A 20,960-nucleotide genomic window follows, 5' to 3' on the forward strand; every position below is an offset into this window, starting at 1 on the left:
AAGTGCGAATGCACTTCTTAAGCGAGCCTGAATCGTCCGCCGCCGTCGTCCGCATAGCAACAGCTGCGGGTGCGCGCGCTCCTCGTCTTCCTCCTCGTCTTCCCTAGCAACGGGGGGAGATGGGCGCGCGCTACTCTCCTCCTCCTCTCTCCGCTCAGTGACTGCGGGTGTTGGGCGCCTCCTCTCCACTTCGGGCGGGAGAGCTCTCGCTCGCGTAGTGGGCGCTCCGCATTCCGACGCGTGAGGGCGCTCGTGTAGCCCTCGCCGTAACGGCGGGCGCTACTCTCCTCCTCATCTCGCCGCTCAGTGACTGCGGGTGTTGGGCGCCGCCTCTCCACTCCAAGATCACGATATCCACCGTAATCGCGCAATCAACAACCGTGCATTCGCACTTACACACTCTCCCCCTCGGGGAAGTGCGAGGGAATTTTTTCCCATGTATCCCTATGGCTTCGGGGAATCCTCGGACTACCCGCGGACTATCCGCGGTGAGTCCGAGAGTGCAAATCGAAGAGCCCCAATGACACGGCGTTGCGCAATGTTCGGGGAGATCGACGACACGGAGAACAAGCGGCGTAACGCCGTAACCATTCCTTGCCCGTAGATGGCCATGCTTCACTGTGCAACACACATGTGGGAAAGCCAGCTTACAAAGTCCAAGCTTACAGGCGATTGGCGTCACTAAATCTTCTTAAAGTCGGCTTCACCTCGAACACAAATGCATTGCTGGGAAGACATTACTTTCAGGGGAATATGGTAGCCCTAGCCTAGGACCACTCCTTTTATTTTAAGTGCGAATGCACTTCTTAAGCGAGCCTGAAGCGTCCGCCGCCGTCCGCATTCCGCCGCCGTCCGCATAGCAACAGCTGCGGGTGCGCGCGCTCCTCGTCTTCCTTGGCAACGGGGGGAGATGGGCGCGCGCTGCCTGGCCGCTGACATGGCACATACCCACGTGGGGGATTGGCCAGGCATCTCCTCGTCTTCCTTGGCAACGGGGGTAGATGGGCGCGCGCTGCCTGGCCGCTGACATGGCACATACCCACGTGGGGGATTGGCCAGGAATCGGGCGTGAGAAGGGCTAATGCACCCGCTTAAAGGAGTACTGACACGAAATTTCAAAGCTGAGATCCGCTCTAGCAATCAAGTACAACGACAACACAAATAGGTGTCTGTGCACGGCACATACCCACGTGGGGGATTGGCCAGGAATCGGGCGTGAGAAGGGCTAATGCACCCGCTTAAAGGAGTACTGACACGAAATTTCAAAGCTGAGATCCGCTCTAGCAATCAAGTACAACGACAACACAAATAGGTGTCTGTGAATAAATGCATCTTTCTTTCTTTGTAGTTGTGTGTGTGTGTGTGATCTCTCTTTCGCGAACATTACCGAACCGCGCAAATTCAACTCGTGCATTCGCACTTTCACATTCTTCCTCTCGGTGAAATGCGGGTCAATTTTTTTTTATTAATTCTTTCCCATGCGCTGAAAATTGTTGGTCTACGCTCGGTCTGACTCTGGAGGCGATCTGATACCTACTAGCAGAGTCCTTCAAAAGCATTGAAGGACTCTGATACTACCCATAAACAGCTTTCGTTGGCACGTACCTTGCACAAGCTAGATGGCATATGCCGTCAACCCGATTTCATCACCATCAGGATCAATATTCTTCTCTCATCATGACCATAAGCTCATCAACAGCCGAAAATCGTTTTTGTTGGATTTATAAATTAATCAGGTAAGCGATGCATCGTCGTGCTTCATGTTAAAAAAAAATATACTGCAAAATGCGACTTTCTGGCAAAGCAGTATTAACTCTATAACGTCAAGCCGCATTTTGAGCGCAACTGAAGTAAAGGAACGCTTATCAAAGGCGCCAAAGGCGTACAAGTGCTCTATGCACTGTGCGTCTGCTCCATACCCTATTCCGTGCTCAAAGTGTATCGGGGAATCTGTTCACGTTTGTTTTGTATCCATAAATAATATTTTGGCATTTATTTGCCAATATTTTTGGTTTTGCTCGCTTGTAACTTTTTTGTGCATGGCTAAAAAACACCATCATCATCACCGTTCGACAATGCTTGCTTTTGTTATGCATTTCTTGCTTTCCTCAACTCAGCACATGCTTGATGCAGCGGTTTGTCTCCCTGACCGAACGTTGTACCTGACGCACGTCTAAATGGACATCTTCGGAAAAGACAGCGGCAAGTTCATGGTTGTGCCGTGGTACAACCGGTAAGTTATTCGCACATTCGGAACGAACTACGAAGGTAGTACGAGCCGATCGGTACGTAGTTCACTCCGGTGGCTTCAAGCAGCACCGCGTTTGACACGACTGTTCAAAGCGATCTCACTTGGTGGTGGCTAAATTAGCGTCGCTTTTTGTCACTGAAGGCACGAATGGGAGAAGACGTACCAGAACCTCTTCAGCAGTTCCGCCGAGGATTGGGCTGCCGGACTTGGAAGCATTGCCGTATGGAGGAGCAGGTAAGAACAACGGAAAACACACGAGTAAAGGCGAGAGAACCATCTCAGTACCCGGGGGAGCTCAGCTGCCTCTAGATGTGTGACATGGCACCCAGCAGCTGCAACTGCGTTTTCTTTATTGCCCTCCAAATCTCCTAGACAAGTCGTTGCGATGCGCCCGTCGAACTCCAGACGCACCCAAAGAAACGGTCAGAAAAAACTCTGTTGTGATGACACTTTCCGTTTCCGAAAAGAGACAAAACACTGTTGACTCGAGCGGATGTGTAGTGCGAGTTGTGTCGTTTGTTTGAAAAGAGCAAGTCGGGGAGGAAGAGAAACATATGCCTCATGCTAGCGTCTATTCTTGCCACTGAGGCATACAGTGCTGCAATTCAACAGAAAACTTGACATGTTACATGCTGTGGTAATCTTTGGTTACTTGTTGGAGTGAAGGGGACTGCACACTCTGTGAATGTCCACTTCGAAGTACGTTATGTTCAGAGCTACAACAGAATTGTCGTGCTTCTGTTTTGTGAGGCACGACCTGAGAAATGTGAAGTTTTGCAAGTTTTTGCCACAGGCAACATGAAGCTATTAGCTATTGCGTCCAAGCCAAGGCTCTGTACTTTAAGATAGATGAACTGGTAATCCAGCAAGCTTCTAAGCCTGGTATGCATCTAGGATTCAGTGCATTGGGCAATGTGTTTCCATCTATGGGGTAATGGTTGGTAGAGTTGAGCCTCACACAGCAAGCTTTACGTAGATACACGTATAATGGACTGCACATTTTGTGGCACATGATCTCGGTGCAGCTGCTGGATCTGAAAGCTTTTGGTGCGCACTGCTGCCCAAGGGCATTTGAGAATACAGTCTATCTTTAGGACGAATACAGAAAGCCCTCATTAAGTCAAACTCAAACTCTCGTATCTCAAAATATTGGTTGCGTTGAAAACTTTTTCTCGCCATGCATTTTCCTCCAATAGGTGCTGTGTATTTGCCCCCCTTTATCTTGAAACGTTTTTTCAGGGGACCACAGATATTTCGAAACATTGATAGTGAGGACACTAGGCAAAGTCTGCTACTGGCAACTGATAAGGTTTTTGTGCGAATGCTTAGCACCCGAATACATACCGAAAGTGGTCATGAATGGCAAATTTGGAATTCCCGGCGCTGCGGCAGTTTTCTATCCAACTTTTCAAGCAACTGTAGGAGTGATAATGTGTGCGTTATCAGGCAAGCATCACGCAGTTCCTTCTTCCGCGATAATAAAAATTTGTTTTCCCCCCAGATTATTTTGCGTTTATTGCAGTGGTGCATTTGTTACCAGCACTGGCTCTTATTTCAGTGACTTGTCCACAAATTTTTGACATTTCAATTAACTCGAAAGAGGATTTTACAACTTTAGGTGAATGAGGTATAACTGTACTTGATTACGCTAATGATGATAAACAAAAATAAATAATGGCACAATGCAGCTAGTGTACAAGTATTGTTTGCCCTGTTGACCTAACTAAAGGGTCTGGTTTTGATAGTCTTAACTTACCTCTCTGTGCTTGTGTTTCTGAAAGTAATCTGTAACAGCTAGTCCAGACGCTTTTTTTTTTTTTTTTTTGATGGGGAAAATTTCGCTTGCAAGTCTAAAAAACCTTGTGTGTCAGTGCCACACTTTTCACTGTTTCGTAATGATGGATTTGAAGCAGCTTTAACAGTTCAGCAGTGCAACGTCAAGTTCATTAGTAGCTATTGATATCGCAGTGTAATGGTGTTACCTTATGATATATAGAGGCAGCATATGGCTTTGAAAGAAAAACTAATAAAACTTGCACCCTAATGCACTTGGCCTATATATAGACCCAGCATATGGCTTTGGAAGAAAAAATAATAAAATTGTGCTCTAATGCAATTGACCTGTGAAGCACTCTGGATTCAGTTACACCACTTTGGGTTGTTCAGCGTTCGGAAGATTTGAAACAGCTAGTCAGTGCTGCAATAAAAAAGAATGTAAAACTGCGTGGGCTTGTGATGCAGTTTCGTATACGCAGTCCTTGATAGGCTTCAAGGGCGTGAGCTTGTTCGGCGGGGTCAAACAACATGGATCAAAGGGCTTGTACAGCTCTCTATGAACATAAATTGTTACTTCTAGCGTACATGCCACTGTATGAAAATACTACGACTTTCTATTTATACTGAACTGTGGAGTGTCCACACTCGTTAGTTGTTCGGCTACAAATTTTTGTCTTGCTCAAGAGACGTTTGTAATATAGTAGCGTCATTTCACCTAAACTGGGATAGTTCAGTCTCCCATTCTTATTGTAAAGTGGTGTTTTTTGGTGCAGCTAAAAAAGAAAAAGAACTCGCAAATCAACGGGGACAAGAACACATGAAGACAGCACAATTGCGCAATTGTGCTGTCTTCATGTGTTCTTGTCCCCGTTGATTTGCGAGTTCTTTTTTTTTTTTTTTTTTTTTTGAGATGCATCATTACCAACTCGGCCAACTTTCAACCATTTTTCTTAGTGCAGGTATTGTTTTGATTGATTGTAGGGTTTAACACGCCAACGCAACGCAGGCGATGAGGTACGTGTGCCGTAGTGGAGTGCTCCGGATTAATTTTGGCCTCCGGCAGGGGATCTTTAACGTGCGCCGAAATCTCGGTACACACGGGCAGGTATTTTGTAAGCACATGCTTTGGTATTCGTAGAGGCAGCTATGCTGGTTTGACTTGCGCTTATCAAGATTTCACTTCTCACTAATGTTGCTTGTGCCCTGTACATTATTCTCTGTTGATTAATCTGTTGATCCGCAACCCCTTGTCGAAATAGACGGTAGATTGTGTCCAGGGAACGTTGCTGGAACGAAAATACGCTCAGTAATGTAGCTTTTTTTTAAAAATGTGTTGGCTTGCCTATTTGTGGAGTGTTGTCATCCCTGCTCGTGTTTGCAGACTGTACAACCAGCTTCCCCGTCCGATCGAGGCCACTGCGGCATTGGTGCGGGCGTGCCTCAGCGACAACCAGTCGACGAACCAGACCACTTTGGGGCCTGGTGTCAGCAGAGCTGAGGAGCTGAGCTCTCTCTACTCGGTCGCCATAGTCAGGTGCGGGCTCACATGGGGGCGGACCGGCAATCGTGATTGTGGCATTTGTTTGTATTTGTATCCGGTATTTATTTATTTATGAACTTGTACGGGTCTGCAGTGGTAGAAAGGGAGGACAGTTGAGCTGATTTTAAATGGCTGTTTGTAAAACTGTTTGCAAATGGCCCTAGTGGTGTCTAGGACTACCTTAGGACTCCCGCCATTGCTGAAGTCATAAAAATAAAACTGCTTGCTTGCAGTTAAAAACAAAGTTGTGTAATAGACACCTGTCGACGTTTCCCGCCAATTTCGTCTTCTGATTCGCTGTTCGTTCCGTGCTTGCAAGAACCAAATGGTGATGCACTGTGATTGCAAATGGTATGCTTTTTTTTTTTTTTGGCAAGCAGCTGTGCAAATACGACCACGCCACATTTTTACCCTTATCAGATAAAAATTTCAGCAAGACACAAGGTTTATGCTGAAGGAAAAAAAAAAAAAAAACCAGTTGATTCTAAGAGGGTGTTTTCTAAACAAACCACGAGATGGCTTTACTTGCCTTGAAGTGGCTTGAGCATGACCAAATTGGGTCCTGAAATCACATCAATCAAAAGGATCAATTCTGAATGGACGTGGTTGTGAAAGAGCTGGTAAGTGCAAATGCTAGCAAGTTTTGATCAACCATACCTAAGGTGTTCCTTCCACAAGCAGAGGGTCGAGGTTGTGAGCCCTTGCTTAATGTGCAGTGAAATGAGCAACCTGCAACTTTTAAAGTGGAGTGCAGTGCCACAAACGATTTATTGGTGAGGCCTTCTACCCCAGGGAGCAATGGTTTGAAGACAAGGAAATGGAAGAGGCAGGGAGAGACCTGCTCATATAGTAGGGGGTGGATGAAGGGTCTTCGGTGCTGGGGATGGATCATCACACCTTCAACAACAAAAGCTCAAAAAAAGGAAAATCAAAGCCCCCTTTTTTGAGAGAAAGACTGTTAAAATGCGAAGCTTTCTCCTGTGCAACCTGAGTCAAAGTCCGAAATTCAAACTACTTTGACTGTACCAGAATGCCGCAATTGTTTTGATGCCGGTTTTATAACACGAGGGACCCAGGTTCAATTCCGACCACGGGAAGGGTTTTTTTATGAGCCACTTGATGTACCTTTGCCTATCATCGTCATTGTTTTGTGAAACCCATTGGGCAAAGTTGGCTTTCTGCCGTACGTTTTACTTGGACGAATGATGTTATCAGTGAAGCGTAGAACGCTTCGCTTTGATATTAGAGAACAACACTCCAAGAGTAGAGTGTTAGGGTAGAGCGTCCCTCATTTTACGTTTTGCGCTTTGAACGGTCTTGCAATGGAATACCAACTTGCCCAGAAATCCGCCTTAATCAGTTAGGGTAGAGCTCAAAATCTCTGATTTTCATCGTTCATCCCTTGAGTATGTTTTTTTTCTATGAAGCTCTCAGTTCTGTCTTCTTGTAGGCCATAAGTAGGGATAACTGCATTAACTAAGCATGTGGAAGAACAGGCATCAAGCTGGTGAGGAACTCTTTGAAGTGAGGAACTGTCTTTCAGTTTGTTCCCTTGAGCAGACTGTTCCCGTGGCCCATTTTGGCCCGGAGAAATTCTATTGAAGTCTGCCTCATAAAGTTGATCTTCAGGTTTGTCTTGTTGGTCTTGGTTATCCAATGTCGGGTGAAGGGGCCATGAAGACAAAATAGAAGTTTGGTTCATTAGGAAGACTGTCCTGGTAACAACTGTAGCAAATTTATCGGAAACTTCAAATACTGGAGATGGAGTGACTCCCTAGCCACTTTCTGGGGATTACTCTATGGCGTCACCAATTCTTGTTTGTGCAATTGGTGGCCATTGACTTGAAGGGGCCATGCAGACAAAACACAAGTTTGGCTCATCCCAAAGATTGCCTCAATAGAATCGTACTGAAACCACTTTTAACACGCACTTCGGTAAAATAAGCTATATAATTAGGAAAAAAGGGGATGGCCACGCAACCCACCAGCTCATTTCCCGCAACAGAACCTATGATGTCATATGCGCCCAGCTGTGAGATTGGCTGAGGACGGCAAAAGCAAACACAAATTAGGCAGGGTGTATAAGCTTGCCGAACGAGCTATTTGCGCTTAAATGTAATGCCTATTCGTTTTGCAGCAGTAAGAATGGTGGGGTAAGCAATGAAAGCTGTGAAACTACACCGATGCCCACTGTTGTTGGACTGGGCACACTATGCTTGTTTTATATGCACAGCAGTCGGCCGCTTTGGAGTTGCTACTGGCCGATTGGCGTAAGTGACGTTGTTTTACGGGACCCTGTTTGTCGAGCATACCCCATGTTTCACGAAACGATTACTTTCTACCGTAACAAAAATGAGCCAAGTGCAAGTATGGTCAGAAACAAAGCAGCGGTGGCCAACGGTCCGTGGGTGAGTAGGGCAGTACCATCTGGGAGGACTAACGGCAAGCAAGGCTGCAGAGCCTAATGGCGCACTGAAAGTTCGTCTAAATACCGGCCCTTCTGACTTCATGGCAGATGTCACAAAAACACACGATTCGGTGGGAGAATCAAAATTATGACCTAAATTTATTAATTTCTCAGTGATTACGGCACAATTTGTTGCTGGACAAGTGCTGGGGGCACAATAAAACACGAAGTCTTTCGAATAAAACAAACTTGTATTTTGTCTGCAGGGACCCTTTATTAAGCCATCATCACAAAACATGATTGGGTGATTGCAGTGTGACTGGTTGTTCTGTTTGATCATATCACTTCAATGCTAACATGCAGGTAACCCACTTTTTTTGTTTTTAGTGCTGGTCCATATCATCTCACTCCTGCCCAGATAATGTCAATGCAGTGTGAAATTTTGAAGTTTTTTCAATATTTTTTACGCTTTTTTTAAGAAAACATCTTTTGTGGTTGAATGGAGCTGAGTGGATTACCAAAGGCTGGTTCTTTCAGATTGAACGAAGTTGTATCTTGTCTTCGTGGCCCCTCTAAGGATGGTGTTCCTGCATGCTACCTTTTGCTTTGGTCCTTTAGCAGTACGCTACTATTGTCAGTGTTCCAAAAGCACTACATATTATAAGATGCAGGCCAACTGATGGCTCTGGATGTCTTGCAGGTTTGTGGGAGACATCATCGAGCCCGTGCGGGCTGTGAAGAACATCAGCGCAAAGGAGGCTGCGTTCGAGGTATGTCTCCAGCAGCGTTGAGAATGCGCGGCAGGTGTTCGCTTGGAAGGCCTCCATTTCGGCTGCCTTTATAAGGCTGTAGTGAACATACCCACATTTATACTTTCCAAAGTGCCGAATTCTGAATGAACTGTGCTGTTGGGCGGTGGGGGGAAATTTTGACTTTGCAAAGGCAGTTGACTGTCTTGTGCAAGAGTTCCAAGATTCTAACTTAGCCGTGCTAGGCTTAGAAATGTCTTGGCATAGCCGTTTCTACGGTTGTTGGGATCTTAGGGAAACACCTAGACTACTACTCTGTGTTGCCCTAAGGAAGACAAGAAAAAGTGGATTCAATGAATAGTGCTGAACAGTGCCACTGCATGGCTCAGGAAAGCCTTACCTTGTGGTGTATGGGACACCCGCCGCAGTGGCTAAGGCGTGCTGCTGAGCACGAGGACGGGGGTTCGATTCCCGGCCGCGGTGGCCGCTTTTCTGATGGAGGCGAAAAGCGAAAACAGCCGTGTGTACGAGATTTCGGTGCACGTTAAAGATCCCCAGGTGGTCAAAATTAATCCGGAGTCCTCCACTATGGCGCGCCTCATTGCCTGCGTTGCGTCGGCGCGCTAAACCCTACAGTCAATCAATCAACTTCCTCCACTGTGTGGGCAATGGAATGGCTGCAGTAGCTACCTTTGGAAGGCCATAACCTCATTTTCCTCTGTCATATTAATAAGGTGAAAGTCTCAGGTGTCTCGTGAAGAGTGACTGTAGTTGTCGTCGTTGTCAGCGTGAAGGGTATTGAAATGGCTGGGGCTGCAAACAGAAAATGAATAAACATACATTTAGATTGATGGGGGATTTGAACCCAGGTGGCCAGAGCAGCAGCCAAGTGCGCTGTCGACGAACCAAACCTGGCGTTGTGCCAGAATGGAACTAGAATTTGCCTTAAGCGTGCTCCAGGACAGGTAAACGCACCAGCACGCGCATAGAGCTGGTGAACGTGGAGGAGAGGTCTCGATGTCGGGAAGCTGCCGCTTGAATTGCAGCCAGTCTGCCTCTCGGAGTAATCCACGTGAAAGACGAAGAACCGCAAGGAAAGTAGAGACTGCAAACACGATACAACATTGGAGAAAGCCTTGATAATGATTAGCTTTTGCCTTCAAATGACCTATTGAGACTTTTTAAGTACACGAAGAATTTTTATACTTGTTTTGAGTGCTGCAGCCTGCGATGTAGTGAAGCCCCTTCCACAGCCAGAAGTCTTTCTGGAAATTTTGCTGAAACCGCACCAACTTGCTCACAATAATTGTAGATTTACGAGTACTCGTTATTTTCACATTTTTACGAGTATAAAACGTGGCTCGTAGCATATTCATATTAGTTGTTTTTTTTTCCCTCACAGTTCTGATTCTGGAATAGGCAAGGCTGGCTTGTTATCTAGGCTGCTGTTTGGGTTGTTTTGTTAGGAATGTTCCACTTGTCCTTGGCATGGCTCACCAACAAGCTCAAAAGTTAGCTGGGGCTGCAAAAAAATACGATATTATTGTAAAGGATTACGTAAAAATGTTTTATGAATAGAAAAGTGGAGCTTTAGGAGATTTAACTCTGGGAATTATTTAGGAGCTTCATGCAAGACGAACCAGAAAAAAATGTCGCCGTTTCTGGTTTGTTTTAGCTTTAAAAGTGAAAAGGAGCCTTGTGGTTAGCCAAGCCAAGTAGGAGAGGGACGTTGCTAGCTGCTATGGCAGCACCCACAGCAACATGCAATCGCAGTGACAGATTTCCTTCTAGTATATATCAGAGTTTTCACATCATCACATCACATACCAATCACAAAAAGCTGCTGTTTCAAGCAGCTTGACGAGGTGGCTGGGGTATTACTGACAGCAGTGATTCGGCGCACATTTGAACAGAAAAGTCAGGTTACACATACTCGCACGCAGTATACATTTTCATTCGTAGAACCTAATACAGCATACGTATCAAAAACGCAATGAGGAACGCAGTTGAACTCGCATTTGAACACGAAAATGAACACAATTGAACTTTCAGTTGAACACGAAAATAAAAAGATACCGCTATCTGTCTATTCGTGATAGCAAAGGAAAAGAAAAGGAAAGAAAAGGATCCTCTCTGCAATTTCGTCTTGTAGAGTTGTGAAGATCAGTTTAAGAACAAAAGAAATCCAATATGTGAACGTATCGAAGAAACAAATTGTGAGAACATCTTTCTGGCAAAAGAGCAATATGAATGTTTTGCACTTCAAGTTTGTTGAGCAGTTGTGGAAGAACATAAGATAGTGATTGCATGTCATAATTATTGCATGGTATGGGTACAAGCCATTTCTCGGTAAATCGGGTGTCATGCAAACCCGTTTTCATCTTTATCTCAGATAGGTCAGCCAAATACAGATCATTATTCTCCGCTCTTAAAGGAGCCATAAAGACGAAACACGACTTTGGTTCATTCGAAAGATTGCCTCGTTAGAATCATACTGACACCACTTTTGACGTAAACTTCGCTCAAATAAGCTTCATAATTAGGAGCAACGGGAATGGCCATGCGATTCACTAGCTCATTTCCCGCAACAGAACCTATGGTGTCATACCAGACAGCTATCGGTTGGCAGAGACCGGCAAAAGCAAATGCAAGTTATGCAGGGCTTATAATCTTCCTTCACGAGATATTTTTGTTTACACGTAATGAACATTTATAGAGGTAAGAACGGTGGGGTAAGCATGGAAGCTACGAAAGTACACGTAAACATTGAAGCACCAGAGTGTGCTGTTGTTGGTACTGTGCACACCTGGCTTGTCATAGCTGCGCAGCAGTATGGCGTTTTCAGGATGTCTGGCACGACACAGGAAGATTAGAGCAAGCGACATTGTCTTACGTGACCCTGTTTGTCAAGTATACCCCATGTTTCACAACACGAGTACTTTGTACCGTAATAAAAACAAGCCAGCCACAAATACAGTCAAAAACAAAGCAAAGGTGGGCAAATGTCGGCCACAGTATGGTAGCGCCATCTGGGAGGACTGACGGTGGACAAGGCTCTGTAGTTAGCTGGATGCCTAGTGCTGCGTTCGCGTTCACTTCAAGGCCTGCTTTTCTGACATCATTGCAGACAACCTCACAAAACACATGATTTGGGGGGAAGATCAAAATTTTAACATAAATTGATTAATTTCTTAGAGAATGAACTATCGTTTGCTGCCGGAGAAGCGCTGGGGGCAATATAAAGCACCAAATCTTTCGAATAAAACAAGCTTTTACTTTGTCTTCATGACTTCTTTAAAGGGGCCATGTTTTTTTATTCAAGTTTTTTAATTTAAGTTTTATTCAAGTTTCTTTATTTAAGTTTTTTATTCTGAAGATTTCGTGTTTATAGTGCCCCCAGCGTGTGTCTGGCAGCAAACGATGTTATATGCTCTGAGAAATTAATCAATTTAGGTTAAAATTTTGATTCTCCCGCGAAATCGTGTGTTTTCGTGACGTCTGCCCTGATGTTATGAGGGTGAGTATTTAAAAAACTTCTAGTGCGTCATTAGGCTCTGCAGCCTTGCTTAACATCAGTCCCCCCAGACGGCGCTACCATACTGAGCCGCGGACTGTTGTGCGCTGTTGCTTTGTATTTGACCGCATTTGCACCTGGCTTGTTTTTGTTACGGTAAAAAGTAATCGTTTCGTGAAACGTGGTATGCTCGACAAACAGGCTCACGTAAAACAATGTCACTTACGCCAACAGGCCAGTGTCGTATAGGAAACTCTAAAACGGCACACTGCTGTGCTGCTAAAACTAGCATAGTGCACCCAGCACCAACAGCAGTGTGCATCAGTACTTCTATATTTACGTGTACCCCGCACGGGGCACCTTGAGCAATCTTGGTGACGGTACTGGCGATACCGCGGACCCCGAGCCCCCAAACATACGCTGGATCCAACCGTGGCAATGTGTTTATAGGTGGAGGGTTAGAAACCACGAACGGTGGCCGTCGGAGCCCAGGTCAAGCTCCGGCGGATGGGCTCCCTGTCTGTTCACCAGGCAGGGAGCTCCGGGACCTCTTTGGCTAACAGGGTAAGGTCAAAGAAGAAAGTACCCCCGTCTCCCTGCTTTCCAATGTATCATATGGCATTTTCCAAACCCCCCCCCAAACGTGATCGGCCCCCGAAAAGGGGCCGCACCGAAGCTTCATTCCCACCCTTGCCAACAATTGCATCCCAAAAGCCAGATAACTATCCGCGCTTCTTGATTGTTGAATCTCTTGACAAGTCAAATCCTATCTCCTCCCAGTCAGTGTTCCTTATCACCAAATTCCTTGAAGGCATCCTTGGCAAGTCTTTCCAAGCCAAGAAACTGAGAACCGGCGAAGTTCTGGTCGAGGTGAACACTCGCCAGCAAGCCACAAGCCTCCTTACCCAGAGTCGCATGGCAGATCTGGACATCAGAGTCACACCCCACCGTAGCCTCAATAGCTCTCAGGGTGTGATTTCTGAGCCAGATCTGATAAATGAGACGGAAGCCGATCTGCTCGAAGGTCTGAAAGGCGAGGGCATGACGGCAGTGAGGCGCATCACCATGCGGCGAGATGATAAGCAAATCATGACAAAGCATATAATCTTGACATTTGACCGTTCCACACTCCCTGAATCCATCAAAGCGGGTTTCATTCATTGTTCTGTCCGGCCTTACATCCCGAACCCGCGGCGCTGTTTCAAGTGCCAACGGTTCGGGCATGGCACCACCTCCTGTCGTGGAAAAACAACGTGTGCAAAATGTTCATCTCAAGATCATGATACAGATAACTGCCAGGCTCAACAATTAATGTGCAGCAACTGTCATGGACCTCATGCTGCGTACTCCCGCACGTGTGAAAGGCAGGGACGCCGGAACCGGGGGGGCAAGGGGGGCCAGAGCCCCCCCAAGCATTTTTATGTCAGGGCTCGGCCCCCCCTACTTCCTGCCTCATTGACATTTTTTTGCGCAACTTACGGTCTCCAAGTTTCTATAAATTTGGCTCCATCACTGACGTGAGAGTAGCCAATTTTGCGTTGATAATACTCGCAAAACGTGACAGCTGCAACCACGGATTACCGAACCGACACGCTGACACTGGTCTGCGTGGCTGCAACTTGCGCTGAGGTAAAAAAAAGCGGGAGCTGTTTTCTCGTCTCCCTAGGCCTGCAGTCTCAGACGTTTCTTGTGCGGGGTTACAATAGGTATTGTACTGACTCAGCATCGCGACGTGGAATAATTGCCACCACCACCACTACCAACAACATCATCATCATCATCATCGGCCACTGCAGGACGAAGGCTTCTCCCATTGACTTCCATCCGCTCCTGTCCTGCGCTGTTCGAGTCCATTCTTTGCTTCCGAACTTTCGTATTTCGTCCCTCCATCGAGTTACCGGCCTTCCCCTCCTTCTGGTCCCGTCTCTCGGTAGCCACTCAGTTACCCTGGTGGTCCACCGGTTGTCATTTCGTCTCATTACATGGCCTGCCCAAGTCCATTTCTTCTTATTTTGAATTATGATATCTTCTACTCGAGCGTGTTCCCTGATCCAGGAGGCTTCGTTTCCTGTCCCTAAGTGTTACTCCTATCATTATTCGTTCCATGGCTCGTTGAGCCGACCTAAGTTTTCTTTCCAATTGTTTAGTAAGGCGCCAAGTTTCCGCCCCATATGTCAACACCGGTAGTACGCATTGGTTGTATACTATTCTTTTTAGTGATAGAGGTAGCTTAATTTTGAATATTTGGGGGTGCTTGCCGAATGCACCCCGTCCCATTCCTATCTGGGCCAGATTTCTTTCTCGTGGTTAGGGTCAGCACTGACAACCTGTCCAAGATGGATATAATCTTCTACTTCTTCTAGTATTTCGGTACCTAGGCGGAAGAGAGTGCTTCCAGCATGTTTATTTAGCATTACTTTAGACGTATTCATGTTTATCTTTAATATCCGATGGCCCAGCTTTCTGACTAGGTCTTGAAGCATTTTTTACAGGTGTTCTGCAGTCTCACTGAACAAGACTATGTCGTCCGCAAACCTCAAATGGCTCAAGAATTCTCCGTTTGCCCGTAATCCCACCTCTTCCCAGTTAAGCTTCCTAAATATATTTTCCAGACATGCTGTGAACAATTTTGGTGCTCCCTTTCTGATCGTAAACTTTTCGCTTTTCGTGTGGAGGATTTTCCTGCCCGTACACCCCTTATATATGTCGTCTAGGAGTCTTATGTAAGTCTCCTCGATTCCCTGGTCTTTTAATGCTTCCAGCACTGCTGCGGTGTCTAGCGAATCGAACGCTTTTTCATAGTCTATGAATGCCATGTGAAGGGGTTTATTATACTCCGCTGATTTTTCAATTGCTTCATTGATGACATGGATGTGATCTGTCGTCCTTTTCTAAAGCCGGCTTGTTCCCTCGGTTGTTGGAAATCTAGGCTGTCGCTTATGCGGTTAACTATTACCTTGGTAAACAACCAACACACCACCGAGAGGAGGCTGATCTCCCTTCTTGTGGATAAGAACCCCCCCCCGTAGGTGCGCTGCGCCACTGCTAATGGTGCTTTACATTACCTGCTTGTAGGGAGGCGGCGGCAGCAAAGAGACGAGTGCATTAAACCTTCGGGTCGGGTTATAACTATGCGAACTGACCCCTTCTTCTGGCGGCTTTTCTGTTTTAATCCGGTATTCAAATCCATCCACGCTCTTTCTCCGTATTTTTCCACGAACAAGCGCCCTCCCGTTCCCCAACGGCGTGTCGAGGGAAAACATGAAGTACAATGGCTAATTGTGTCTTACTTTACCTGCCAGTGGCGAGGCTGCGGTAGCGCAGACACAGGCGGCGGCAGCAGAGAGACGAGACGAGCCGTTTGAACCTTTGGGTCGCGAACTGACCCCTTCTTCTGGCGGCTTTTCTGTTTTAATCGGGTATTTAAATCCATCCGGGCTCTTTCTCTGTATTTTTCCACGAAGAAGCACTCACCGTTCCCCATCGGCGTGTTGCGGGAAACGCATGAAATACAATAGCTAATGGTGTCTTACTTTAACTGCCAGTGGCGAGGTTACGGTAGCGCAGACACAGGAGGCGGCAGCAAAGAGACGATAATTGCCTGGTGGGGTCATTCTCCCCGCGCGAGAAAGCGGCAGAGGGGCGCGCAGCTCCAAGTCAGTCTGGTCGGAAAAGGGGATTGACTCGTCACGCCGTGGCGGGGGAAGCAAGGCTTGAGAGTGAGTGGAGGAGACAAACTAGAAACGACTGCTATTGATCCTTGAGGAGTGCTACCGAGGCTGAAAGGCGACGCCGAGCTTTTTCTGTCTTATCAGTAATGCTTGTCAGTAAGTGACGGCGGCAAGCGAGGTACACCAGCTTTTGATGGGTGAAACTGAAAAGAAACCGGAGAAAAAAAAAAAAAAAAAAATTGCTTCAGCCCCCCCACTGAAAATATAGTTCCGGCGTCACTGGTGAAAGGTTCCAGATAGAAAAGAAAATAATCAACCTCAAAATAACTGAAAACATCACCTTCCCAGAGGCGCGGAAGAGGTTCGCCTCTTTCCCTCTGGGGAGGTACGCCGACGCAGCTCGCCGGGGGGCGGAGCGGCGTCTGGTTTCCACAGGGACCCAGTTCAGCGAGTCTGACCTGGTCCCTCCGCCGCCCCCCTCTGGGTTGCCTCTGGCAGCCCAACCCGCCACCACGCTGCTTGCTGAGGCAGCAGCGGTTGTGGTGGCAACCTCTTCCGCAGGGACCGGTGCCGCTCCCGCCTCTGTCTCCCCATCCTCCAGTGCGTTGGAGGGTACCGAGGTGATGGACACCACGGGCCCCGCACCGGTTCCCACCGCCACCGCACCGCCCGTGCCACCTCTGGCGCCCCGGACGCCCTCGGCGGTGGTGGCTCAAACGAAGGGCTCCCGAGGGGGGGCCAAGTCCGGGGGGCCCGGTCCGTCGGGCACCCCTCGGACATCCGACGACGACATGGATGTCGGGCTGTTCCTGCCTGCAACGCAGCGCAAGGAACGCGTCCCGACCCCAAAGCCTCCCGACAAGCCAAAAAAGGCGAGGGTCACAGCCCTGAAAGACGACACATAAACAAACACACACACTCCAGTAGCTCTCACACTAAATAATGGGAAGAGAAAACATAATTCAATGGAACTGTAGAGGCCTTCTTAAAAATCTTGACGATGTATACGAACTACTGCATGCTAATCAGCCAAGTGTAATGTGTGTTCAGGAAACACATTTGAATTCCAAGCACACAAATTTCTTGAATAGTTACATGGTCTTCAGAAAGGACAGGGATGGCTGCACACACTCTTCTGGCGGTGTGGCCATAATTGCCCGGAAATCCTTAGCCTGCCACCCTGTCACTCTGAACACTGTCCTCGAGGCTGTAGCAATCCGTACGATAATATTTAATAGGTTGATAACGGTATGCTCCATTTACATTCCTCCTGATTTTGCACTTCTGAGCTCTGATTTCGAGGCACTGGTCGACCAGCTGCCCGAACCATACATACTAACAGGCGACCTTAATGCGCACGACTCTCTTTGGGGCTCCTCCAGAACGGATGCCCGCGGTCGCCTGATAGAGAAGTTTCTTACATCCTCTGGAGCATGCCTTTTCAACAATAAACAGCCTACATATCATAACATAGGACACAACACATACTCATGTCTTGACTTGGCTATTGGCTCCGCAGTTCTCTTTCCTCTTCTCGAGTGCGGTATGGGAACTGACCCATATGGCAGTGACCACTTCCCCACCTCACTTACATACATAGGTAAAGGCCCATGCAGTCCATCTTCCCATAATAGGTTCAATGAAACACGAGCTAACTGGAATACATTTACAGAGACATCCAAACTACACCACACATCCATAGGACACCTACACGTTGAAGAATCTACTCAACTCCTCACGGCGCACATCCTCGACGCCGCCGAAAAGTCCATTCCCCACGCCTCTGGTGCCCCGCGCAACCAGCGGAGGCCGTGGTGGAATGAGGACTGTAGGCGGGCGCGAGAGGCCTAGAACAAGCGTGGGGTATCCTTCGTCGGTACCCCACGTCGGGAAACCTCCTCTTGTTCAAACGGGCCAAGGCTTTAGGAAAACGTGTGCACCGTGAGGCAAAACGAGAGAGTTGGCATACATTCATAACATCAATAAACTCCTACACAGACACAAGGAAAGTATGGACACGAATACGCAAACTCAAGGGACAGCAAACACACAGCCTGCCTCTGGTCAGCACTACAGGGGACACACTCGAAGACCAGGCTGACACACTCGTACAACACTTCCAACACGTGTCCAGTTCAGCACACTACACAAACACTTTCCTGAAACATAAAGCCTGTTGTGAAAAGAAGTCCCTACGCGACAACAACCAATCACAGACTTCTTACAACTCCCTGTTTTCACTACATGAGCTGAGGGCTGCTCTAAGCACGTGTAAACCCTCAGCTCCAGGCCCAGACAACATTACATATACAATAATACAGCACTTACACGCAGACACTCTTGTAACACTCCTTCACCTCTACAACAAGATATTTCTTTCGGGGCACATTCCAAAGTCTTGGAGGGAGGCCATAGTTGTAGCATTCTTGAAAGAAGGGAAGGACCCTTCCTCTCCTGCTAGCTATCGACCCATTGCCCTGACCAGCTGCCTGTGCAAGCTTCTCGAGAAGATGATAAATCGCAGGCTCGTGTACTTCCTTGAGTACAACAGTCTTCTCGAGAGCTGCCAGGCAGGCTTCAGGGCGGGGCGATCAACGAACGATCAACTCGTATCTCTTGAAACATATATAAAGGATGCCTTTGTGCATAAACAATTTTGTCTGACGGTGTTTTTCGACATAGAGAAAGCCTATGACACCGCTTGGCGGTACGGTATCCTCAGTGACCTAAAGTCAATCGGTGTTGCGGGCAACATGTTGAACATCCTTTGTAGTTATATGTCGGAGAGAACCTTTCGCGTCAGAGTTGGTCGTGCACTGTCAAATGTTCACGTGCAAGAAAATGGCGTGCCGCAAGGTGGAGTGTTGAGCTGCACTCTCTTCATAGTAAAAATGAACTCTCTTGGAAATCTCTTATTCCATGTATGTAGATGACGTGCAGATATCCTTTAAATCGTGTAACCTGTCCATCTGCGAACGTCAAGTCCAGCTCGGCGTCAAGAAACTTGCCGGCTGGGCTGACAAGAATGGCTTTAATCTTAATCCCGCGAAGAGCTCTTGTGTTCTATTCTCCAGGAGGCGTGGCGTCCACCCGGACCCAGACATCACTCTTGCGAATGTGCCAATTCCTGTGAACAAGGAACACAAGTTTTTAGGTATTATATTCGACGAAAAACTTACATTCATCCCACATATCAGACAGCTCAAATACAAATGCTTAAAAACAATGAATATTCTTAAGGTCCTCTCACATCAATCTTATGGGGCCGACAAACAACTCCTGCTGCGCCTGTACACAGCGTTGGTGGGGTCTCGGCTCGACTACGGCAGTGTCGTGTATGGGTCGGCGACAAAGACCGCACTGAGAATGCTCGACCCAGTGCTGCATCTTGGCCTTCGCCTCTCATGTGGCGCATTCCGGACTAGCCCCGTTGAAAGTCTTTATGTCGAGTGCGACAAATGGTGCCTAGGGCATCAGCGGGAGTATGTTGACCTGTTGTATGCATCCAAGATCGTGTCACTGACCAACCATCCTTTTAATCCCATCATGAACGATACATCAAATTTACAACTCTTTTTAAACAGGCCATCTATTCCCTTACCGTTCTCTCTCAGAGTTAGGGAGGAGGCTTGTGCTTCTGCACTCAATGTCCCCCTTTCAGACACGCACAAGACACCCATTCATAATTTTATCGCACCATGGCATCTTCGTCCTGTAACATGCGACCTGTCATTCATTCGTGTAGAAAAAAATAGGGTACCCAGGAATGCAATTCTGCAGCACTTCCTGTTCCTGCAGGACAAGTACAGGTGCGCAGAATTCTATAGCGACATGTCCAAATCTAATTCTACTGTCTCTTGTGCAGCGCACGGACCAAATTTTAGAGTTATCAAAACAATGAATTTTCACAGCAGTATTTACACGGCAGAAGCGTATGGCATTTTACTCGTGTCAAATCACATCCTCGAACATAAGATTCCAAAGTCCATCGTCTACACAGATTCTCTAAGCGTTGTGCAGGCATTGTCATCAGGAAGGTCGTCAAAAAACTATGTAATCAATGTTCTTTTAAAGGTCATAATGACTGCATATGCTTCAGATTTAGAAATAACCATATGCTGGGTACCAGGTCACTGTGGGATCCCTGGCAATGAGACCGCTGATCAAATGGCTAGTGCTGCTGCTCTCATGACCACAGTTGACATAACAACAGTACCTTACACCGACCTAAAGACACACATCAGACGACAGCTTCGTAACACATGGCACTACATTGGAGTCAACAAACAGACAACAAACTACACGTAATAAAACCACAACTGGGACGCTACATAACTGACTCACACAACAGATACACTGAAGTTGCCCTGGCTAGGCTGCGGATAGGCCACACACATGCGACGCACTCCCACCTGCTCACTGGAACTTCGGGACCCACGTGTAGCAGGTGTGGAAAGGGCCTATCCGTAGTCCACATACTAATCACATGCAGAGCACTTGACACAACACGACACAAACATTTCCCTGAATTATACAGACGACACATTCCTTTGCACCCATCATATTTTTTAGCCGACGAACCAATGTTTTCTAGTCAACGTGTTTTTAAGTTTTTAGCTGAGGTAAACTTCCTGCAGCTCTTGTCATATCATGTGTAATCACCCTGGCCCTTTACACCAGCCATCTCCATTGTCTTTTGTTTTGCATCACCTTTACTTTTAGTTACATGTTTTAGTACTTACGGTTTGATGAAAACTCAATAACTTCTTCTTTGGCGCTCTTTGCCCTCGTTGGCCTTGCGCCATAAAACACCAACCATCATCATCATTATATTTACGTGTATTTTTGTAACTTCCATTGTTTACCCCACCATTCTTACTACTGTAAAATGAAGATGCATTACATCTAAGCGCAAATAGCTAGTTTGGCAAGCTTATAAAAGCCCTGCCTAATTTGCGTTTGCTTTTGCTGTCCTCAGCCAATCGCAGAGCTGGGAACGTATGACATCGTAAGTTCTGTTGCGGAAAATGAGCTAGTGGGTCGCATGGCCAT

General features: G+C 47.0%; 1 protein-coding gene across 1 annotated transcript in view; it reads left to right on the forward strand.

Annotated features, from left to right (window-relative positions):
* The first annotated feature begins 2,074 nt into the window (after positions 1-2,074).
* Positions 2,075-20,960, forward strand: part of LOC144153742 (ribosomal biogenesis protein LAS1L) — a 53,937-nt gene continuing 35,051 nt past the window's right edge. The window contains exons 1-4 of the mRNA XM_077685434.1: positions 2,075-2,233; positions 2,393-2,485; positions 5,409-5,561; positions 8,675-8,744. Of these exons, the coding sequence (XP_077541560.1) occupies positions 2,178-2,233; positions 2,393-2,485; positions 5,409-5,561; positions 8,675-8,744 (372 nt within the window). The 5' untranslated portion in view covers positions 2,075-2,177. The remainder of the gene's footprint in view (positions 2,234-2,392; positions 2,486-5,408; positions 5,562-8,674; positions 8,745-20,960) is intronic.

This window comes from Haemaphysalis longicornis, unplaced genomic scaffold, assembly GCF_048455015.1.
Source record: "Haemaphysalis longicornis isolate Haplotype H1 unplaced genomic scaffold, Haemaphysalis longicornis Haplotype H1 scaffold_9, whole genome shotgun sequence".
In the NCBI taxonomy this organism is placed as follows: Eukaryota; Metazoa; Arthropoda; class Arachnida; order Ixodida; family Ixodidae; genus Haemaphysalis; species Haemaphysalis longicornis.